The 17,245-nt window shown below is 45.1% G+C and overlaps 1 protein-coding gene across 2 annotated transcripts; it reads left to right on the top strand.

The window, feature by feature from the left end:
• Positions 1–9,711: 9,711 nt before the first annotated feature.
• HPCAL4 (hippocalcin like 4) lies at positions 9,712–12,544 on the top strand. 2 transcript variants are annotated; one of them, XM_074191136.1, is made up of 3 exons: positions 9,712–9,877; positions 11,100–11,315; positions 12,265–12,544. In XM_074191136.1, the coding sequence occupies exons 1-3, from the start codon at positions 9,716–9,718 to the stop codon at positions 12,460–12,462; spliced, it is 576 nt and encodes a 191-aa protein (XP_074047237.1). In that variant the 5' UTR covers positions 9,712–9,715; the 3' UTR covers positions 12,463–12,544. The 2 variants fall into 2 exon arrangements, with proteins under 2 accessions (XP_074047237.1, XP_074047246.1); XM_074191145.1 differs by lacking the exon at positions 11,100–11,315.
• Positions 12,545–17,245: the final 4,701 nt, after the last annotated feature.

Below are 17,245 nucleotides of genomic sequence, written 5' to 3'. Positions count from 1 at the left end.
TCTTGGGATCCTCCTAGAGGTCAGAGAAGTTACGTGACTTGCTCAGTGTCACACAGTGAAGTAGTGGCTGAGATTTGACGTTCCCTCAGTCTCACCCAGTTTCCATGTCCTGATGCCAAGATACAGGGACATGCTAAGGGCTCTAAATATGATAAGATGGAAAAGAAGCTTGAGGCACAGGATTGGAGCACTGGGAAGTGAACCATGGGCTTGGGAGGTGAAGTGGGTACAGTTTGGAGAGGTTGGTCCAGGCTCAGAGCAGGGACTCCAAGTATGGAGAAATGGAAAGATTTTGGTGAATCAATCATGTGCATATACACATCTGTACATAGAGCAGCATGTTACATGATGAGTATATTAGAGTACATTTCAGAAGTGCACGTAAAGGGAGCTCTCAGTGAGAAGGAACTTACCAGTCTGAAGATCAGGGAAGGTTTCATAGAGGAGATGAAGATGGACTTTAAAGGATGGGTAAGAATTCAACTTGTGAAGAGAGGGTAGATTGGCTTACCTAGGGGAGGGAATTGTGTCAGGAAAAAGCATAGAGAGGAAAGCTTAGGGCACAGACAGGAAACAAAAAACAGACCAATCCAACTGGAGCATAATATGAGTAGAGGTGAATGATAAGAGATGAAATCAGAAAGAACGGTTACAGAGGGCCTTGAATGCTATGTAGAAGGCTTTGGACTTTTATTGATAGTAATAGGGAGCCATTGAAGAATTTGGAGCAGAGAAATTATATGGACCAGCCCTTAGCAGAGAGCTTAATAAATATTTGACTGACTGACCATCTGGTATGATTTATGGATAAGAATGAAGGTTGGATTAGAGGGGAGGAAGAGGAAAGGTAGAAAGATCTGTTAGGATATGGTTGTTGTCTTGAAAACAGATGCTCGTGAGGACCTGGACCAGGTCAGGAACTATGATTTTAAAAAGGGAGATATAGTTGGGAGTTAGATTTATTAGGTGGAATTAGCTGAATATGGGATCAGGGGATGAAGAAGGAAGTTAGAAATCAAGAAAGATAATGGTTGTGTTTGACCTGGGGTTGGAAAAAGGCATGTGTGGCCACAGGTAGAGTGAGTGAGCCTGAAGGTGGGGTATGGAACCATCAAAAGGGGAGGCAGAGAAGAGGCTTCTGGTGTGAGGAGAAAGGAGGCCCTGGAGGGGTGGAAGAGGAAGGATGCATTAACTAGGAAAACAGAGAAAGAATGAGGGCTGAGCTCAGTGAGGGGGAAGAGAGAGGGATGGATCCAGAAACAGACTCTGATAAATCACATGGAGAGAGAGAGAGAGAGAGAGAGGGAGAGAGAGGGAGAGAGAGACAGAGAGATAGAGACAGAGAGACAGAGAGACAGACAGAGAGAGACAGAGAGAGACAGAGAGATGAGAGAGACAGAGAATGAGAAAGACAGAGACAGAGAGATAGAGACAGAGAGACAGAGAGAGAGATGAAAAAGAGAAAAAAGGAGAGAAAGAGGGAGTGGGAAAGAGGGAAAGGGAAAAAGAGAGAGAGAGAGAAAGAGAGAACTATACTTATGATCATATTGAACATTTATACCTGAATATACACACATGTATATATTTATAGATACACACAAACAGACACATGTGGAAACAGATGCCTGAACATCCTACACGGGAGCATGCAAAGTTCTCATAACTATTCAGAGATAACACATATGTGAGCCCCTCATACATGTATGTACCTCTAAACACATGTACCTAATCCACACTCACACATGTCCAACCCCATTTCTTCACATACATGTGCACATAAACAGACACCATAGGCATCTCTGAGCACAGCACACCCAGATACATGCACTCACACACATGCACACATTTTTGCATTTGAACATATAAGAATATCCATTTGTGCATATCCTACCCTCTTATATTCAAACATATCAATCAGCCAAACCTCAACATTTAGCAACTGGACTAGATAATGGAAATAGAAAGAAAGATCAAAAAGAAAACATGCCTGCCCTTTGTGGGCAGACGGGGAGAGATGACAAGTACAAGGAAAATTTGGGTGCAGAAGGCACCAGCAGCTAGACGGGAATCAGGGAAGGCATCAAGGAAAAAGGATCATGAGCAGAGTCAGAAAGATCTAAGGGATTCTGGGAGGTGGTGGTTCATTCCATTAGAATGGAAGCTCCCTGAAGGCAGGACCTGCTGTTTTTTTTAAAACTTGTATCTGCCTTCCCAAAGACACACAGCCGGTGCTTAATAAAGGCCCACTGATTAAGAGGTAGAAGAAGGTAGAAATAGAACAGTTGGAAGATATATATCCCCATATATGCATATGTTTGTAATATTGTGTTTTTCATATATGCATGTGTGCATATGTGTGTAATATTTTGTTTTATATACACAAAGGCATAGGGATAGGAGGTAAGGTATGGACCTGGAATATCTTTTTTTTTTTAGTTTTTTGCAAGACAAATGGGGTTAAGTGGCTTGCCCAAGGCCACACAGCTAGGGAATTATTAAGTGTCTGAGGCCGAATTTGAACTCAGGTCCTCCTGACTCCAGGGCCGGTGCTGTATCCACTGCACCACCTAGCCACCCCTGGAATATCTTTTGATAGAGGGTACTCTCAGGTACAGAAACACCCTGTACCAGGAATAGCTGGACGGCCTAGTAGATAGCGCAACTGCTCTGGAATCAGGAGAACCTGAATTCAAGCTAGCTATGTGAGCTTGGGCAATCACTTAACCCTGACTGCCTCGCATCCAGGACCGTCCCCAGTCGTCCTGATCCACATATGGCCACTGACCTCAGACGGCTCCAGAGTTGAAAGTGAGGCTTAACACAGCTCCCCCCACCCCAATCCAATTCACATGCTTGTCATGGCATCACCTTCCTAACGTCATGGTCTTTGAGAATGAAGGACAAACATCATCGCCAAGTATACACCAGGCACTGTGTGAAATGCTGGACACTAGGGAAGACTCAGTTTCTCCATCTGTAGGTCTGTCAGGCTGGATCACAGATGGGACTTGAAGCTAGGCTTGCCTAGGTCTGAGGCCAGGACTCCTGTGCAGAGACATGCGTACTCATGCACACAGACCCAAGCACGCTCACACACTCACACACAAGGACATACCCATACAATGCACATGCAACCCCTGTCCGCAGATGGTTGTATTCATAGATACTCTGGATGCTTCCCCAATAAGTAATCCGCACTCATGTGGATGTGTTTCCACAGCCCCAGTAGAGTCGTACCCCAACACCACAGGTCCAGTAGCTCCACTCTCATGCTCACAAGCAGAACCAAACAAGAGTCCAGAGACAGGAGGAGGCAGTACCTACATCTCTAGGGAAAGACTCCACAACCCAAAGCCCCCCAGGAAAGGAGACCCTGGGACTCATGGCCTCCCCTTTCTCCCCTGCCCCCAGCTTGTGTGCACTCAGTCCCCGGACACCCTGGACACAGACTAGGTAAGTACCAGCATCAAATTGAAAGCCTTGTTTCCTTTTCTCCCAGACCCACTGTTTGTGCTGCCCATACCCTGCTTCCTGTAGCTCCAATCCTTTCCAGATTTTTTAGAAGAAGGGGGAAAAAAGACTCTATTTCTAGTGCTTTATTGTGAACCAAACACTTTCCTTACTTTGGAACATGGGTCTGTTTTACAGAAGAGGAGACTGAGGGTCAGAGAGGTCCATATTGTGACATTTAGAACTTCTCCGGCCCTTTTATCCAAAGTCACACAGCTGTAATATTGGAATTTGAACCTGAGCCTTCTGACTATCCATCAACAATTCTTTCCATTGAATGTTCAATCTCACTCCTACTCCCCAAATGCAAGGGCCACTCTCTGAGCTCTTTGGCCCTTGGGGAAGTAGAGATGGTTTTGTCCGGATTCTTTGGCTTCTGGGAAAAGCTGCTTCCTTCACAGTCAACTGAATTCCAAATCAGATATATCCTGGTCACAGCCTCCAGAACAGGCCTTTAGGTCAAATTCCCTGAATGATGACAATTCCTCCCTTTTTTGGACACCCACCCCCAAATCTTCCCTTCCTCTGAAATTTAATTCAATTTAACTCTCTAGATATTATTAGCACCTACTGGGTGCTCTTATATACACTGCCTTAGCTGCTGGCTTATGACCTACTGTCCTAAGGGAGGCAGGCAGGGGGCTAAGGACCCAGGAAGACGTAAAGCTCAGGTTTGCTATAGTCAGTTCCCAAAGCTCAGAAGGATCCATCTTTCCCAGGAAAATGTAAGCATGGAAGGCTGCCTGGGGGGAGAGGGCCCACACACAGAATATAAAGTTGGCCATGTATTAGCACTACCATCAAATGCCAACAGGCTCTGCCACTTCCTTCTGTAAAGAATGAATAAAGGATAGCTAGGTGGTACAGTGAATAGAGCACAGGCCCTGGAGTCAGAAGGACCTGAGTTCAAATTTGACCTCAGACACTTAATAATTACCTAGCTGTGTGGCCTTGGGCAAGCCGCTTAACCCCATTTGCCTTGCAAAAACCTAAAAAATAATGATTAAGAATTCAACAGGTAAAGAGAGGGAGGGAGACATTTCTGACTAATGGAATAATATGAGTTGGTTAAGTATGACCTTTCTTCCTCTTGGGTTCCTTAAGTATAAAAAAAGGGTTTGGACAAGACAAGGGATTCTTTTTTTGGACCCTGACTCTTGGTTTACATAAAATCTTCTCATCTTTCTTCCAATAGGAAAATAAATAAATAAATAAATTCTGTTGTTTATAATCAACACACACATATAAGAAGTAAAATAGATTCATTTCAATAGATTCACAAAGATATTTATTAGAATAAGGAATACCTGGGTTCAAATCCAACCGCAGACACTGGGTGAGTCACTTACCCCCTTTGTTTCAGTTTCCACCTCTGTGAAATGAGGATAATAATGACACCTACCTCATAGGATTGTTTTTAGTATCCAATAAGATAATATTTGGAAAGCACTTTGGAAATTTTCATTGGTATATAAATGTGAGTTATTAGAGTTCTTAGAGTTTCCCTTAAACCTTCCAGGAGCACATATTCTCCAGAATGGAAGCCCTTAGAGCATATGATGATCTCTAAGCTCTCTCTCAGCTCTAAGGCCTAAGAGCAGAAATCTCTTTTAGGAGAATGGAAAGACTCAGGAGACTGTAGTCAAAGGGATGGCAGTGGTGCCGTGATGCGACTCAGCATCAGAAGACCTGCATTCAAATCTGGTCTCTGACACCCATTAACTGTGTGACCTTGAGCAAGTTGCTTGTCTTTTCTGAAACTCATCTGTTTTCTCATCTGTAAAATGAGGGACTGGATAATAATTGCTGCAATTCCTCTCCTTCTCAGGGTATTTGGAGGAAAGTAATTTGTAACCAGGAAATAGACACAAAAATGGGAGCCAGTTATTCTCTCTCTCTCTCTCTCTCTCTCTCTCTCTCTCTCTCTCTCTCTCCCCCACTTACCCCTCCAAGCACCTACTCCTGAAAACTAGTCTCCCAGGAAACTACCCCTACAAATCATTCCCCAGAGAGAATTCATCATACTCTCGTGACAACAAGTGCCAGAAAGCCCCCCACACCACCTCCTCAGCTCTGCCATTTTTCCAGCAGCCTAGGGAAGGAAGGAAGGAAGGAAGGAAGGAAGGAAGGAAGGAAGGAAGGAAGGAAGGAAGGAAGGAAGGAAGCAAGGAAGCAAGGAAGCAAGGAAGGAAGGAAAGAGGGATGAAGGAAGGAGGGTACTCTTGTTGCTAAGTACGGTTGGAGGAGCTGAGACCCAAAAGATAATTGAGACAAATAAGCCAATTGCAGAACTCCATCTCCAAGCAAACAATAACTGATTCAGGCAGCCACCAAAGCTACCTTCTAGGTTTACTGCTGCTAAAATAAGGTCAGGCACCAGCCTCTCCAGAGACCCCACATCCTGCCCACCCTCCCCCTCAGCTCTATTGGTTGAACAAGGACTTTCCCAGAGAAGCTCTTAACTCATGAGATGTTGAACAAATCCCTTCCCCTCTTTGGACCTCAGTTTCTTCACCTATAAAACGGAAGACGTAAATCCTACAGAATCCTGTGAGTGTATGGTGAGCTCCTGTACCTGTCCCCTCCTTCCTCTTCAGCTATTGTGAAGAGTAAGGCTCCTGATGATAAGGAAGCACTCAATGCTCAATTTGGCTTCCCTTAAACATCTCCACTGCCCCCAACTCCTCTCACTGACCCCCATTGCATTGCTCCCCACTACCCCCAATTTACCCTAATGGCCCCCTAATACCTCCTACTGCCTGCCAACATTTCCCCATTTTTTTTAGATTTTTACAAGGCAATGGGGTTAAGTGGCTTGCCCAAGGCCACACAGCTAGGTCATTATTAAGTGTCTGAGACCAGATTTGAACCCAGGTACTCCTGACTCCAGGGCCGGTGCTTTATCCACTGCCACCTAGCCGCCCCTCCTAAATGTCTTTCATTGATCCCCCAAGCCTTATCTTCCACCAATCTTCCTTCTTTGAGGTTTATTCATTAAACACACCTCCCAGCACCCCTAGCATACCCCATTGCCTCAATGCCCTTTATTGATCCCCAGCAATTTCTCTGCTACTAAGCTTCCTCATTGCTCCTTATTGACCCCCAATACTCTTCAATGTTTTCCCATTGACCCCCAACATCTTACTGCCCCTAACATCTCACTGATCCCCAACACTTCCCAGTCTTTTCCATACCTTTGACTGATTCCTTAATTTCTTTTATACATCCCCAGTACTTCCCACTAACACTTCAACATCTCCCCATGGTCCTCCTCTCTTACCCCTCACTCCCGTGATTCTAAAGCCCATCTTTTCCCCACTCCATGGGTTCTAACCAAAATTCTACTTTGGGAGTTGGTCTTTGTCTCCCTCTGGTGGCCAAGTTGGGTTATATGCTCTGGATTCTGCATTCCCTTTTCTTTTTAATTTTTATTTATTTAAGGCAATGGGGTTAAGTGACTTGCCCAAGGTCACACAGCTAGGCAATTATTAAGTGTCTTGGGCTAGATTTGAATTCAGGTCCTCCTGATTCCAGCATTGGTGCTCCATCCACTGTGCCACCTAGCTGCCCCCGCACTCCCCTTTCTTGTCAGGACTCTGGAGAGGCTTCCTGCACTGGAGCATAGTGGGGAGGGCAAGTGGTGCAGACTCTAAGGAGATGTCAGCTTCCTTTGCCCCCAGTTTCCTATTGGAGGAGGTTCATTGATTGCTGAGGTCTATTTGCTTCACACTGTGTAAAGGGTCTCAGTGGCACCATGGGGACAGGTAAGACCCTGGCTGTGCCCTCAAGGAGATCCCAAACTATATTGGATCAGACAGGGGCAGGATAACTGGGCAGAGGTGCGGTGGAAAGGACACCACTTCGGGAGTCAAGTGATAGGTTTCAATCTCAATTCCAACACTTCTGCTTATAAGATCTTATGCCAGTCCCTCCCCGTCCCTAGTCCTCAGTTTCCTTATCTTTCCTCAGTGGATGGAGTCAAGACATGAGTTTGAATTGTCTTAAAAAGCTATAATCTGTGTGACCCTAGGCAGATCACTTAACTTCTCTGGTCTCCCTTCCCTCATCAGTAAAGTACGATGGTTCCACCCAATGACCTCTAAGGTCCATTCTAGCTCTAAAGAGATGCAGCTAGGGTACAATGTGAGAAGCAGGAGGCCCGGATCACCTCTGCAGGCCTTTCCAACTATGAGACCTCTGAGGGAGCCGATTGCCCTCCGGGTGGGAGTGAGCATGGAATCTTGCCTAGAGCCGGTGGCACACCCGGAATAAGAAGCTGGCCAGGGACAGTAAGAGCAACAACAATAACGCCATTTGGCTCTTCCAGTTACCGGCTGGCCTTCGGTGAATCACATCGTCGCTTCCTTATCTGTTCATCCAGTTCCTCTTTGCTTCTTGGGTGAAGACAATGGTATTTGATGACCCTGCCCCCTCCAAGTCTCTGATCCCAATGCTCCCTAAAGGAGTTGTCTGGGTGCAGAACACAGGACCTCTTCATTTTGTAAATGGTCTTCAAGAATAACTATGTTAAGGGGCGGCTAGGTGGCACAGTGGATAAAGCACCAGCCTTGGAGTCAGGAGTACCTGGGTTCAAATCCAGTCTCAGACACTTAATAATTACCTAGCTGTGTGGCCTTGGGCAAGCCACTTAACCCCATTTGCCTTGCAAAAACTTAAAAAAAAATAGAATAACTATGTTATTCAGCCTACAATGGATAGAATGCTGGAGTCTGGAATTCCTGGGTTCGAATCCAGCCTCGGAGACTTGGTAGCTGGTTGACACCGGACAAGCCACATCACAGTATTTGCCATAGTTTCCCCATCTGTAAAATGAACTGGAGAAGGAAATGGCAAATCACTCTAGTATCATGGCCAGGAAAAATCCCAAGTGGGGTCAGAGTCTGGCACAACTGAACTACAACAACAGCAATCTTGTTGGGACGCAGAACTCAGAACCTCCTCCCCACCAAAAAACCCCTCCTTCTTCAGTTTACCATGTGAGCTTAGATAGACCGGTCCTTGGACAACAGACATGAATTCTTTCACTGAGCCCAGGCTCACTTCTGTTAGAAGTGACTAAGCTAATGGTAATAAAGATTTTTAGAGGCACAGAGGGTGTTCTATCATAGAATCAGAGACTTATCCTTATTGTATATATGAAGAGAAAAGAGTCCCACAGAGATGAAATGATTTGCTCAAAGTCACAGTTAATGAAGGAGGGTATAAGCATTTATTTATGGGATTTCCATTGTGCTATGTTTACAAACATTGTCTCATCTGAGACTCTCAAGAGCCTGGGGAGAGAGAGGCCATTATTAACCTCATTTTATAGTTTAAAAAACTGAAGCAAGCAAAAGGTAAATGATTTCTCCAGGGTGACACACCTCTAGGTCAGAGGTGGGAACCTTTTTTCTGGCAAGGGCCATTAAGATATTTATAACAGCATTCTCAGGCTATAGCTGGTGAAACATTTAATTAATTTACCCCTAAAAAACTACTAGATTTATTGAATTCCAGTCCTGCCTGCCTGCTAGAACAATCCAGCAGGCTAGGTAGATATTCTTTCTGTTACCCTTTTAGGTGAAAGTTTACTACTGCTCTGAGAGTATGATCATGATTTTCCCCATTTGTTTTCAGGGGAGGAAATTAAGATTCTGAGGCAAAAGAGCAGGGAAAAAAGAGGGGAATTTTAAAACAACTCTAAGGCCTTTCAAATTGGCAAAGATGGCAAAAGATGAAAATGGCAAACATTGGAGGGTCTGAGATAAAATAGGCTCACAAATACATTGTTGGTGGAGCTATGAATTAGTAAAATCCATTCAGAAAAACAATTTGAATCGATATCCAAAAAGTAGCAAAATTACACATACCTTTTGACTCAAAGATACTGCCCCAGGACAGTATACATTAAAGGGGTAAAAAACAAAAGAATAGGTCCCATGTATACACAAATATTTTCAGCAGCATCTTTGGTAGTAACAATTTAAAAGACAAAGGGAGAAGTCAGGAGGACCCAAGTTCAAATTTGACCTGAGACACTTGATACTTACTAGCTGTATGACCTTGGACAAGTCACTTACTAATTCCATTGTCCCACAAAGCCTGGGCAGGCACGCAAGGGGTGAGGGTCTTCCCAAGGAAGGGGATTCTCCTTTGAGGCAGGACCTGAGCTCTCTCTGTGCCTATGTTGCCTGAAGGCTGGGCCATGGGGAAAGGAAACAGCAAACTGGCCCCGGAGGTGCTGGAGGATCTTGTACAGAGCACGGAGTTCAGCGAGCAGGAGCTGAAACAGTGGTACAAGGGTTTCCTGAAGGACTGTCCTAGCGGCATCCTCAACCTGGAGGAGTTTCAGCAGCTCTACGTCAAGGTAAAACTTGTCCCTCCTCCCCTTCTACCTTCCCCTGCCTGGATATCAGAGCCATGACTGGGGAGCAGGGCCCCCAGTACCTGTACCTACAGTATCCAGAGGGAGAGCGTCCCTACCCAAGGGAGTGGGCTGCTGGGGCTTCCCTGTGGTGGGGCTTGTCCTCTCCGCTCTCCTCCCCTTCCAAGCCAAGAGCAACATGCCACCCTGATCCCCAGCACGGGCATAGGCCTCTCTGCTCTCTCTAGTGCTTATCTCCATCATGCCCTAGGAGACTGGGGTGGGGGCAAGGGAGTAAGGGAACTCAAGGGACAGATCTGGTGACTCCAAGAACCATAGTTTCAGATTGGTCCCACCAGGCTTCTAGATTTCAATTTTTTAAAAATTCATTTTCTATCTTTTCAATTAACAAAAGCTATTTTCTCTCCCTGCTCCTAATGAAAAAACAAAAGCAAATCCCCTGTGACAAATATGCATAGTCATGTAAAGCAAATTCCTTTATTGGTCATGTACAAAAATGCAAAACTGGTCTACAAAAATATCTATATCCCATTCCCTAAGTTGATCACCAATCTTTCAGGATGAGGGTAATTTCCTCCTTGGTCTCCTGGAATCAGGGCTGGTCATTGCATTAATCCAAATTCTTAAGTCTAGGGGCAGTAAGGTGGTGCAATGGATAGAGCACTGGCCCTGGACTCAAGAAGACCTGAGTTCAAATCCAGATTCAAATACTTGATACTTACTAAGTATGTGATCTTGGGCCAGTCACTTAACTCTATTGTCCCACAAAAACAAAGACAGAATTCTTAAACCTTCAGACTTGTTTGTTTTTATAATGTTATTGAGTTGTAACCTTTTTACTGTTATTTTATTTTTTCCCCAATTACATGCAAGGATAGTTTTCAACATTCATCTTTTTGTAAGCTTTTGAGTTCCTTATTTTTCTACCACCCTCCCTCCCTATGGCAGCAAGTAATCTGTTATAGGTACAATGCTATTGTTTAATATAAGTTGTCCTCTTGGTTCTCTATGCAAACATACAAGTCAGCCTTGAGCTTCACTCCTTCCCTCTCCCAGGGTCACTTCCAACTTGTCTCAGTCCTCTGCTCTGCCTCTTGTCCCCTCTCTTCTCTCTGTTTCTTCTTATGGTGTGGTCTCCCTCTTTCCTTTCCCCCCAACTCCTTCTCTCTCTCTCTCTCTCTCTCTCTCTCTCTCCTCGATCCAGTTTTTCCCATATGGTGATGCCTCTAAGTTTGCCCAGCATGCCTTCCGCACCTTTGACAAGAATGGGGACGGGACCATCGACTTCCGGGAGTTCATCTGTGCCCTGTCGGTCACCTCTCGAGGCAGCTTTGAGCAGAAACTCAACTGGGCCTTTGAGATGTATGACCTGGATGGGGATGGACGCATCACCCGCCTGGAGATGCTGGAGATCATTGAGGTGCTGGCGGAGAGGGGGTCAGAAGTCAGAGAGAGGGCTAGAGACGTGGAGGAGCTGTGAGTCAGAGTAGCCCAAGGGAGCAAGAGGGAAACCGAGGCCCAAAGGGAAGTCAGGCTTGGAGGTCAGTCAGCGAGAGGACTACACGGCTGGGTGGTGGGAGAAGAGAAAGTCATACTTAGAGAGGTCAGTGTCAGAGTAGGGGCAGGAAGATTTAAGGGACAAAGACTAAAACAAGGAGTGTTGAGGTCTGGGAGTAATTTAGAGAGCTTAGAGGTCATTCATATTGGAGGCTAAGTTACAGGGTCAGATCAGGATAGTGAGGTTTGGAGAGGTCAGAGATAAGTTTGGCTTTAGATCAGAGGTCGAAGTAGTCAAAAATGTCACACATCTAGTGCAGCCCATATCTGAACAAGGAAATCCTGCTATAACTTATGTGACGCGGCCATTTAGTCTCTGCTTGAAGACCTTCAGTGACAAGGAGATCACTCTTTTTGGGGGCAGGCCATTCTGATTTTAGACAACCTCAATTATTAGGAACTTTTCCCTTCTGTCAAATCTGAATTTGGGTTCTTTCAACTTTTACATATCTCAACAGGTTCTGCTCTATGAGGCCAGAAACAAGGCTAATCCCTTTCCCACAAGAAAGCTACTCAAAGATGATAGGTATCCCTTCCCTAATCTCTTCGTCAGATTAAACATCCCTAGTTTCTTCGGATAGTCTTCAAGTGGCATGGCCCTGAAGCTCCAGGTCATGTTAGAGTGAATCCGTGAGGTTCTGGTATTGGAGGTCAGGGTAAACGGGGAGTCAAAGGTCAAGGGTCAGAAGTGACACTGAGAAGGGTGGTCTCAAGACTAGGCCAACTTGGACATGAGGGGCTGATCCAGGACCTGGATCTCACCTCCTCCCCTGAAAGAACAGGGCTCACCGATCTCCTGCCTTCCCAACCAGGCTATCTACAAGATGGTAGGAACAGTCATCATGATGCGCATGAACCAGGATGGGCTGACCCCTCAGCAGCGGGTGGACAAGATCTTCACCAAGATGGATCAGGATAAGGACGACCAGATCACCCTGGAGGAGTTCAAGGAGGCTGCTAAGAGTGACCCGTCCATTGTGCTTCTGCTGCAATGTGACATGCAGAAGTAGGGGGAGCCCTGCCCCGGGCCTCCCCCTCCCCAGAGCCTCCTGGGGTCCTAACCCCTCTGTCCAGGGCTTCCTTGTGTCCTACTCTGGCCTCCCCTTCCCCAGGGCCATCCAGGGCCCCTTTGTCCAGGGCATCCCTGTGTCCCAACTTCCTCTACCCAGGACCTCCCCTTCCCCATCTCCAGGGCACCCCTGGGTCCTAACCCCCTCTCTCCAGGGCTTCCTTGTGTCCTTCCCTGGTCCTCCCCCTCCCCGGGGCTCCCCTCTTCCAGGGCATCCTTGTGTCCTAGCAACACATCGCCTCCCCTCCCCCTCCTTAGAGCCACCCAATTTCCAACTTTCCTCTGCCCTGGACCTTTTTCTCCCCACAGTCTTCCAATGCTCCACACTTTTTTGCTCCAGATTTCTCCCTTCCTTGGGCCTTGGCCCACCTCTGCTCTCCTTCTCCCCATGGTTTTCTAGTGTTCCATCCCTCTTTGCCCCAGGTATCCCCCATCCTCTAGACCTTGGCTGTGGCTCACCCACTCTTCCAGGGGCTCAGCCCTCTCAGCTCTGGGCCCCCTCCCTGTGTCCTTCCTTTTCCCATTCTGACAATTTGGCCCCTGGTTCCCCCCTCCTCTCCTTTTGAACTTGCTGGCAGAGCTTAGGGGCAGACCTTGAGGAGGGGGGTATTCCTAGCCCCAGATCCATCACTTCCTGACCCAATACACTATTACTGGGTCCCTGGCCAGTTTTTTTTCCCAGGGAGATGTCCTGTTCCTGGTCCCCTCCCTGGGCCCCTGAAGCACTTTGGTATAATATAGAGCCCTATATTCAGAGTCAAAGAACCAGGTTTGATACCTGGCTCTACTCCTTCCTGTTTACGGAACCATAGGCCAGTCGCTTTGTCACTCTAAGCCTCAGTTTCCCCATCCACAAAATGAGGGGGTTGGACTAGATGATCACTAAGAGACTTTTAGCTTTAAGTGTTACTAGCCTTTAGTGCTTCTTTCCTCTCCTCACCTGAGAAAGAAGAGTGTGGCCTCACCCTGCCCAGTCCAGTCCATGGAAGATGCCCCAAATCTTATCCCAAGAGGATCCACTCACTCCTCAGAGCCCACTAGAGGTGGAATCAACTGGATCTATCCTGAGCATTTGTTCCTACTTCTAAGACACGTCCCTTTCCCTTCCCAAGGCAGGTCTCTTTGGAGATCTTTGTTCTAGGTCTTCATTGGCCTGGTCCTGGACCCTCCAAAGGGAGTGAATTCCATCCTGGTGAAATCTGGGATGAGCAATAGGTACAGGGTCCCATGTCCCCACTTTTTTTTTTAACATTCTAGTTATGCCCAATAACAAATGACTCTGAAAGCCCAAAGTTCAATTTCTCAGATGGAGATGATATCCCTAATTTTCCATTTAGACCCTGATACTCCTCAAAGGTATAGTCTTTGGGCCCAGACCTTCCTTACAGGGGTCCTCTCTGGCTCTAGGCCTAAGGGGTGGATTATTTGTTTAAAGGAAGAGGTAAGGGGAGGGACAGGGCCTTGAGGGGCTATGGTAGGTATGAACACAGTCCAGCTGAATCACAGGTAGGGGAATTGTTCTATTCATGGTCATTGGTGGCCAAGAAAGTCCAACACAGGGTGATGGAGGTAGCAAATCATCAAAAACACCCCCCCCCTTTTTTGAGGAAAAAAGTCAAAATATGGAGCAAAGTTAAAATAGATGCACTTTTTCTTTTTTTTTTTGCTCCAATGTCACTTTGTTCATTTAAGTGAAAGTGAAAGATTCCCTGAATCTAGTTGCCAGAATCAGTTAAAAAACTGAGGGTGCACACAAGCTGATTCCCCCATCATGGTGAATATCCTGGTCAGTGGGCATTTTTGTCACAAGCAAAGGGAACCTGGGCTGTTGAGGCCGGATGAGAGAAGGCATGATCCAGAGCCCTGGGTTCTTGGCAGCTCATGGGAACATCATTCAATTCAATTCAACAAAGATTCAGGAGAGAAAGATTAAAAAACACAATAGTTCCTACCCTCAAGAAGCTTTTCATTCTATTGGAGGCCTACTAAGCTGGACTTCAGTGGGTGCTAGATACAAAAAAAAATGCCAAATAATTTTAGGAGGGAGACAAGCAATAGATTAATTGAGAGAGAGAGAGAGAGAGAGAGAGAGAGAGAGAGAGAGAGAGAGAGAAGAAGAAGAAGAAGAAGAAGAAGAAGAAGAAGAAGAAAAGAAAGGAGAGAAGAAAGAGAGGAAAGAGAAAGGAGAAAGTAAGAGAGAGAAAGAAAAAGAGAAGAGGAAAGAGGAGAGGAGAGAAGAAAAAGAAGAGGAAGGGAGAGAAAGGGGAGAAGGAGAAGTGAAGGAAGAGAGAGAGGTAGAGGAGAGAGAAGAAGAAGAAAAAAGAAGAGAGGGAGAGAAGGAGAGAGAGAAAGAAAAGAAAAGGAGAAGAGGGAGAGAGGTGAAGAGAGAGAGAGAGAGAGAAATGGGATGAGAGAAGGAGAGGAGAGAGAAGGAAAGGAGAGACAAGAGACGAAGGAAAAGAAGAGGGAAGGAGGGAGAGAAAGAAGAAAGAAAAGAGGAGGAAGACAGAGAGAGAGAGAGAGAGAAGAGTGAGAGGAGAAAGAAAAAAACAGAAAACCTTGGGAACTGAAGAAATTATCCCACTTCTAAACTAGATGAAGAAATAGTTGCTTCTGACAGTCTTTATTTTCATAAAGGAGAATTGAAACTGCTCCATCCAGAAAAAAAAAAGAAAAGAAAAGAAAAATCACCAATTACAGTAACTCCCTTGGAATTTTTTTAAATCCATCTCCATTTTGAGCTTACACTATCAATTGTTTCTACTTTTTGGTCTCTTTTTCATCTGGATTTTGGTCTGAAAAGCAAAGCTTTCTCAAGATATAAATGATTCAATTCAAGAAACAATTATTAATCACCTACTTTATGCAAGCCCCTATCAGAGACCCTGAAGGGGAAAAAAGATGAAAAACAACACAGGACCTTCCCTCAAAGGGACTTAGAATGGACTTGATAAACTTCGCTTCTTTCCTCTAGTGCACATGTCTGTTTGCTTCTTGATCTATTGAAATATTTCCAAATTCACACAATTCTTTTTATGTACTGCCAAAGATGCAACAAGACCTAAATACTGGAGCCTGCATTAAACCCCTCTTCTAGGAAAAAGATTGGCAGGACCTAGTCTGCATTCCCAGACCAGAAACCTGCAATGTATTCTAATTGAAAAGGATCTTCCTAAAAGCCAGTCCTCAATCATATAAAACTCAATCACATACAAAGGAAAGTCCCTCATCCCTGTTGGTACTGAATCTCAGAATTTCAGAATTGGAAGAAACTTCAGAGGTCATCTAACAACCCCCATCTGAATGGGATTTCCCCCTCCACACCCTCCCCAATGGATCGCCATTCTCTCCGCTTGAAGACATTCAATGATAGGGAGTTTGCCATTTTTGGAAACAGCCAGTTACTCTTTAGGACAGTTGTAATTTTTAAGAAATATTTTTTTCTTCACACCAAACCAAAATCTGCCTCCTGCAGCTTCCACTTAGTGTTCCTAGTTCTACCCTCTGAGGTTAATCTGAGCATCGCTAATCCCCGTTATATGACACATCCATCAGCCCGTGGAGAAATTCAGAATCAGAAGCGTACTGCAGCATGAACTTGTGAAGTTTTTCCTGTTTCTTCATCGATTCCCTTACTTTACTTCTTCTTGTACCCATGTACAACAGTACACTGACTTCCATTTTTAAAAGGTCCATTATAACCTCAGCACTGGTCCTCCATCTTCCAACGATGCTCCCATCTCTCCCTGCTTTAGGCCACAGTCTTCATGAGAGGCTGCGTCCAAATAATTTATCATCCAGTGACAAATCTTGCACTGACCTAGTCTAATTATCAGATGACACACAGGATTCATCAAAGACCTCCAACATGAAAGCAGAATGGTATTGCAAGATGCTGCTGCTAAAAGATACTTTAATCTGCAGAATTAAGATATATTTCGACTCCTACCTTTCAATTAGATCAAGCTTTCTTTCCTGCCTTTTGTAGAATTAAAGAACCCAGAGTTAGGGGATACCATATGAGACTGCCTTCCAGTCCCAAATCCACTAGACTTGTTCTTCCTCTCTTCCTTGGGTCTCCTAAGCATTTTATTTCTTATCTTGATAGAACAAAGGACTATCACTGCCACCATTCATGCTATTCCCATTCCTCCAAGGCAAGACATATATATATATATATATATATATATATATATATATATATATACACACACTCAGTAGCCTCTAAACCAGGTCAATAACAAGGGAGCCCATTGATAAAGAAGGTACTAAATCCTTATATTTCAGGTCAGAAGAAGATCCTGAACTTTCCTGTTCTCTGTCCTCTGTGGAAAGGAACCCTAATGATTTCAGAATGGGGATCATTTTACATAAGAATCTTTCTATTGCATTGTTAGATTGTCATTCCAGGAATGTAAAGGTCAAATGGCAAGACATGAGCACCTCATCTTAAATATTGCACTTGTAAAAAATAATCATAGTCCAATATTTTTTAGTTTTTTCAGAAGGGGAAATCTGAAAAGTCCTCAAAAAAAAAAACAACCCAATTTCTCCCTCCTGAAACATATTAGTTTTTCTTTAGGGAACCTTCCAGTGTGTTTCCCTGGAATAATCTTGGGATCATCCAGAGACCATGCCTGGAATAGGGACCCAAGAGCACCAAAGGCAAAACTGAGAGCAGGGAGAGTTCAGAGCTGGGGATCTCTTCCTCACCCTGCTGGATT

The sequence above is a fragment of the Macrotis lagotis genome, chromosome 1 (assembly GCF_037893015.1).
Source record: "Macrotis lagotis isolate mMagLag1 chromosome 1, bilby.v1.9.chrom.fasta, whole genome shotgun sequence".
NCBI classification, from domain to species: Eukaryota; Metazoa; Chordata; class Mammalia; order Peramelemorphia; family Peramelidae; genus Macrotis; species Macrotis lagotis.
This window is presented reverse-complemented; position numbering and strand designations above follow the sequence as displayed.

Coding starts and splice junctions, on each gene's coding strand:
- HPCAL4 (XM_074191136.1), top strand. CDS start 9,716: ATGGGGAAAGGAAACAGCAAACTGGCCCCGGAGGTGCTGGAGGATCTT. Junction 9,878..11,099: donor TTCAGCAGCTCTACGTCAAG/GTAAAACTTGTC, acceptor TCCTCGATCCAG/TTTTTCCCATATGGTGATGC. Junction 11,316..12,264: donor AGATGCTGGAGATCATTGAG/GTGCTGGCGGAG, acceptor CTTCCCAACCAG/GCTATCTACAAGATGGTAGG.